The sequence below is a fragment of the Pseudovirgaria hyperparasitica genome (genome assembly GCF_010093815.1).
Source record: "Pseudovirgaria hyperparasitica strain CBS 121739 unplaced genomic scaffold EJ05scaffold_10, whole genome shotgun sequence".
Lineage (NCBI taxonomy): Eukaryota > Fungi > Ascomycota > Dothideomycetes > Acrospermales > Acrospermaceae > Pseudovirgaria > Pseudovirgaria hyperparasitica.
Genome location: NW_022985558.1, coordinates 1411718 through 1417761, shown reverse-complemented (window position 1 = coordinate 1417761; position 6044 = coordinate 1411718). Strand labels below are relative to the sequence as shown.

At 55.2% G+C, this 6044-nt stretch overlaps 2 protein-coding genes across 2 annotated transcripts; one reads left to right on the top strand and one right to left on the bottom strand.

Moving 5' to 3' along the window:
• The first annotated feature begins 262 nt into the window (after positions 1 to 262).
• On the top strand, positions 263 to 1672 carry EJ05DRAFT_477459 (putative 3-beta hydroxysteroid dehydrogenase/isomerase family protein). The gene has a single exon (XM_033744255.1). The coding sequence runs from the start codon at positions 347 to 349 to the stop codon at positions 1430 to 1432; it is 1086 nt and encodes a 361-aa protein (XP_033599699.1). The 5' UTR covers positions 263 to 346; the 3' UTR covers positions 1433 to 1672.
• A 764-nt stretch (positions 1673 to 2436) lies between these two features.
• On the bottom strand, positions 2437 to 4332 carry EJ05DRAFT_501775 (amino acid permease; the record flags this gene model as incomplete). Its single annotated transcript, XM_033747157.1, has 3 exons — positions 2437 to 3712; positions 3769 to 3976; positions 4050 to 4332. 3 exons carry the CDS (start codon positions 4330 to 4332, stop codon positions 2437 to 2439), a joined length of 1767 nt encoding a protein of 588 aa, XP_033599698.1.
• Positions 4333 to 6044: the final 1712 nt, after the last annotated feature.

Genomic DNA, 6044 nt, shown 5'->3' with positions numbered 1-6044 from the left:
CACTTCACCCTTCCCCCGTCTCACCACATGGTGTTTTAATTAGAGCTAAGCTGTGATATCTATCCTAGTGTTGTGCAAGGGCCCGGGTTTAGACAAATGCCAGTGGTTTTCACTCCGTAGTGTCTGTCTGTCGAGAGGTCAGTTAGTTAGTTAACTAAGAGGCACAGGCGGCGTGCGGGCGGCGTACGGTTACAGGGCGTAGTGACCCCCGCATTTTTGGAAACCTTACTATAACCAACTACCCTATAATAACAAAGCCCTCCAATCCTCAAAGACCCTCCGTTCGCAAATCTTTCTTTCTTGAATTCCATCTACCCAATGTAAGTAGTGCCCTCCAGTCGAGCCCATGGCAACAGAAACAATACTCGTCGTCGGCGGCTGCGGCGGCCTCGGCTACAACATCGTGAAACAGTGCCTGCACAACGGCTACAGCGTCGCCGTGCTCGACATCCGAACCGACAGACACCGCGTCGACAAGGCGCAGTACTTCGAGGGAAGCCTCGTCTCGCGCGAGACCGTGACCGACGTCCTCCGCACGACCGGCGCGACCGTCATCATCAACACGGCCTCGCCCCGACTCGTCCACCACCAGCCCAACGAAGTATACGACAAAGTCAACGTGCTCGGCACCGCGAACCTGCTCGACTGCGCCCGCAATGCCAGCAGCACAGTGAAAGCCCTCATCTACACCTCCAGCTCCTCCGTCATCCACGACAACACCAGCAATCTCGTCCGCGCCACCGAAGCCCTCCCCTACGTCCTCGCCCCCGCGCAAAAAGAGCACTACACGCACACCAAAGCCCTCGCCGAGCGCAGCGTCCTCGCCTTCAACGGCCAAGCCGGCATCCTGACCGCCGCGCTTCGCCCCGCCACGCTCTTCGGCGAAGCCGACCAGCTCACGATCCCCACGAATATCGAAAACGCCCGGGCCGGCCGACTCAGGTTCCAGGTTGGCGACGGGACTAATCTGTTCGACTGGACGTACGCCGGCAACGCCGCTTACGCGCACATCCTCGCTGTGAAAGCCTTGCTGCGCGAGCGCGAGCAGGCACACCCCCTAGCCGCACACCTGAAGGTCAACGGCGAGGCATTCAACATCACCAACGACGAACCGTGGCCGTTCTGGGACGTTCCCCGGGCGATTGGCGCAGCGGCGGGGTATCCTGTTGCGCAGGAGGCGGTGTGGGTGATACCAGCCCAGGTTTATTTTGTTGTCGTGGTCTGCCTGGAGTGGATTGTGTGGCTGGGCAGTTTCGGGACGAAGACGGCGCGGATGGACCGCAAGATGGTGCGGTTCGTGACGATGACGCGCACTTTTGATGTTTCCAAGGCGAAGGAACGGCTCGGGTATCGGGCGCAGGTTGGCATGCAAGAGGGCATTCGTCTGTCGGTGGATTGGTATATGGCTCATGGTAAGGGTGAGGGGCAGTGATTGAGTCGGCTCTCTGTCAGATAACTAAACAGGCCATATGGCCTACTACAATCTTACCCTTGTATGATAACACTGTCGACGAGCGCCCGTGAGTCAGTGGTTCGTAGTAATCATAGCTGCGCCTGACGAAGTAGTAGCTTTCTATAATAGTAAAGGCATCATCGGTGCGCTACGAGAGATTGCCAGAAGGATTATAGTTATATGGGCGTGTTTTGAGGCCGCCGAATATGCGTGCGAGGAAGGAGATGTATATATATATATATATATATACACCAAGGCTTGGTGGTCTAGAGAGAGAGCTGGGGGCGCTTCCAGATGATTGTATAGGCGGGCTTAATCATAGGCTACGCGTACGATAGCGACGGACGAACGAGGGGTTAGTAAACTATTTCAACGGTCGATTAACGCTTGATAAACGTTTTCTATTATAAAAATGTTAGTGCGAGATTTAGAGCGAATATAGATAAGTGGTCATTAAAATCTACCTATCAATAAACAGCCTATAAACCCCTACTACCAGCCCCGGTGATCGCCTAGGTATGGACGTGTCAGGGTCAGGGGTCAGGGCCAGGGTCAGGCCATGGGTATCAAGTTAGGTTGGTGATTCTTGTTGATTGTTTGTAATTATGCCAGTACCGTCCTGCCTCAAATCTATGTCCAAAATGGATATCTAGACCGCCAATAAGAGATCTAAGCGTCGGTCTCGTCCGTCCCATTCCGAATCCTTTACCAAAATTAGCGCTCGCCGCCAGTCCTCTCTCTCATAACGTGGGTATAAAGTATCGTGAAAAATAATACAAATGAAACGCGCTCGCTCGCTGAGATGACACGGGAAATCACAAAGACATGGGTAGAAAGTGACAAGCCGCGCCCGCTCGCTGAATGACAAGGAGATAACAAGACAAAGGTACAAGACCACAGGTCCCCGCACAGCAGCAGGTCGCACAGCAGCAGGTCGCACAGCAGCAGATGGCACAGCAGCAGGTCGCACAGCAGCAGGTCGCTCAGCAGAAGAACTTGTAGACCTTCTTCCAGCGCGGCCAGGCGGCCATTTCTCGGCGCTCCTCCTGAATCAGCTCGGCGAGGTTCAGCTCGCGGATGCCGGTGTGCAGGTCCATGCTGTGGCTGCGCACAAACGGCGTGCGGTAGATGAGCTTGTAGGGAATGTAGAAGAGGAGGACAATGGGCACGGCCAGATAGAGCTGGAAGAACTCCCGGGCAAGGTCGCTGCTGCTCATGGATTCGTAGCCGACCGGGGCGATGCCTACCCAGAATTGGGCTATGAGGATCAGGACGTTGATGATGAAGCCGAGCCAGGAGCCGAGCGTGCCCGGCTGAGAGTGGAATGCGAGCTCGTCCAGGGAGTGGCCTTGGACTTGCCATCCCTTGCGGAAGCGGATGTGCGCCAGGCATATACTGCCCCAGGTGAAGATGGAAGACAGACCGGAGATGGCAATCATCCAGTCAAACGCGTTTTCTTGCTTGTTCGTGCCGGCGAGGAAGGCCAGGAGACCCAAGGCAACGGCAATACCGATGGAGACAATGGGTCTGCCTTTGCGGTCAATGTATGCCAGGAAGCGTGGTGCCTGTCCCTGCTCAGCAAGTGCTGCCAGTGTTCGTGACGAACCAAACACGGCCGAGTTGCCGACAGACAGCACGGCTATCATGATGACGACGTTCATGACGGACGGGAGACCTTCGATACCGGCATTTTGGATGGCAATCACAAAAGGCGAGGCAGATGCATCGGCCGAGCTTTTCCCGTGCAGGAGACGGGGGTCATTATATGGCACGAGCAGTCCAACCAACACCAAGGAGACGATGTAGAAGAGGGTGATGCGCCAAAAGACCTGTTTGACAGCAGTCGGGAGACTCTTGCGTGGGTTGGCCGTCTCGGCAGCAGCGAGACCGACAAGTTCGGTACCGGCAAAGGCGAAAGCGGCAGTGACAAAGACGCTACACACGCCCTTGAAGCCGTTGTGCAGGCCGCCCGGGTCACGCCAGTACCTGTTGCCGATGTAGGTGCCGTCCGGACCGCCTCCGATGTTGAGGATGATGCCAAGGATGATGAAGCCAATAATGGCGGTGACCTTGACGATGGAGAAGACAAACTCGGCCTCTCCATAGCCCTTGACGCCAAACAGATTGATGACGACGACGAGGAAGAGAAAGATGGCGACCCAGGCGTTGCTGTTGATCCTGCCGTGGTTCCAGAATTCGATGGTGAGGGAGGCGGCGACTATTTCGAGAGGCAGTACGACGAGCCATTGAAAAGCATAGCTAATTAGCAGAATGAGTAAATGGCCACACACGGGGCAAGACGGGAACAAACTCACTTCCAACCCATGGCAAAGCCCCAAGCCGGATCGAGGAAACGAGTCGAGTATGCAGAGAAGGAGCCGGCGACGGGAAAGAGGACGGCCATCTCGCCCAGGGCCTGCACGGTGCAGTACATCATGATGCCAATGATGCCATATGCAATGATGAGCGAGGCGGGACCTCCAGCCGCTAGCGCACTGCCGGTTCCGACGAACAGACCGGTACCTAGACGTAGGTAGATGAGTCAGCAATTGAACAAGAGAACAAGATTGACAGCATGGTGGAGAGGCATTAATACCGATAGAGCCTCCTATGGCTATCATCTGCAGGTGTCTTCCCTTTAAGCGTCTCGCCAAGGGTGATTCGGCCGTGTTTTGGGCGGCAGACTCGACATCGAATAGCTTGCCATCAGCAGTTATGGTGCCCTTTGATATGGCATACGAGGTAGGATCGCGCTTGAAGCTGTCGATGAGGCGCTGGGGAAAGGAGTCCTTGTGGCTGGAAGACTCTCCATAGTAGGGTGAGGCACCTCTCGAGGTGGAGGTGGAGTAGCTGTGGGACCGGGTCATCTTCTCGTCCATGTCGAGCGGGAAGACTGGAGCTCGCGAGCGCGCAGTCGCGAGGAGGTGGTTGACGTGCGCAGTCAGAGGGGCGATGTAATTTTTTGCAGCGAAGGGTGAGTGAGAGAGTAGGATAGAGGGAGTGAGAATGAGAGTGAGAGAGCAAGAGAATGATGAGTGGCAGAGATGGCTATCAAAGTCGGTGGAGTGCGGGAGATGTAGACGGGGTCGGCCGAGGGGGCGATGATAGGGCGGAGCTCGGGATACAGACACGATAGGCTAGGCGGATGGACGGGGTGCAGATGGAGAGAAGAGGAAGAAGAGAGGTAAGCAGGTAGAGAGACACAGACAGGATGATGGAATGGTTATAACGGGCGACGAGGCGGAGGCAGGGCGTTATTGTGGTAGTAGTGTCGTCGCAGTACCTGAGCTGTACCTCGTACCTCTCATGGCGATAAGTGTAGTATTACTATTACTACTACTTGGTAATTGTATTGTCAGTGTGTCTATCTCGCACGTTCCAGGTAGCCGGGATGCAGGGCCTAACACCCTAACTAACAGTCGAGGGGGGTTAGCAGCGGACTGTAGCCGCCAATGGTTTAGCGTTTTAGCGGGCGTGGGGCTGGCAGACGGGCGACAGGACGGGCGACAGGACGGGCGACAGGCTGGGTAGGGGACAGCGGGCAGTCAGTGGGCAGTCAGTAGTAGTAGTAGTAGTAGTAGTAGTAGTAGTAGTAGTAGTAGTAAGTAGTAAGTAGTAGTAGTAGCCAGGGCAGTCAGTAGGGAATGGTGGAATGTCAGTGGGCAGCTAATTTAGTGGGGAGAGATAGCTGATTGGGGGGCAGGGCAGCGGGCACAGGGCAGAGGGCAGCCAAGACAGCCAGGAATAGCGGGCAGTTTGGCGGGGCAGGGCAGCGGGCAGTGGGCAGCGGGCGGGCAGTGTCCCTCTTTGCTTTGCTGGATGGATGGATGGATGCAGGCGGTGGTGGCGCCGACTTGTTGACTGAATGCGTCTGGCGTGTATGACTGGTCCCTTTGCCACTCTCTCTCCCTTCACTCATCTCCACCCACCCACCAATCACACACTGAACAGACACCATCAATCATCACTACATTACTACTGCAGTCGTGTTTGTTGGAATGTGTCAAACAACATCTCATGCCTGTCACCACCAACCATCTGCCGGCACTTGCTGATCATATCCATCGCTGCCGGCCACTCCGACGACTCCTTGTTCGCATGCGGAAGGTCGGTAAGAAGCAGTGGCCAGCCCGAGTCCTGCCCTGCTGCTTCACTACTCATCAATACCCAATACTCAATCAATCCTCACTCCATGACATCTCGCATATCCTTTACCATTATGCAATCAATCCCTTTTGACCTTCATTCCATCTCTCCACACATTCTACTGCCGCCCCTGCCGCAAATCATGCCTCTCGCTCTTCATCCTTGTTCATCCTTCTCCCTCGACGCTAATCACTTGCATCTCATGTCTGTTTACTTCTGAGCTTCAGCTTGGCTTGTCACACACACACACACCCAGTTCACACAACATCAGGCCATATCGACTACCTTTCAACGCTCCGTCTGTGCCTTTGTTTCCCCGTACCACACACACTTGCTCAAAACTGCGTCTGTGTGCGAGGTTTGCAACACGCCCATGTTGTACACTACACTACACTCCACTCTTTCCTCCCAAACACATCCTGCCAAGTCGCCGACCCTCACCTCT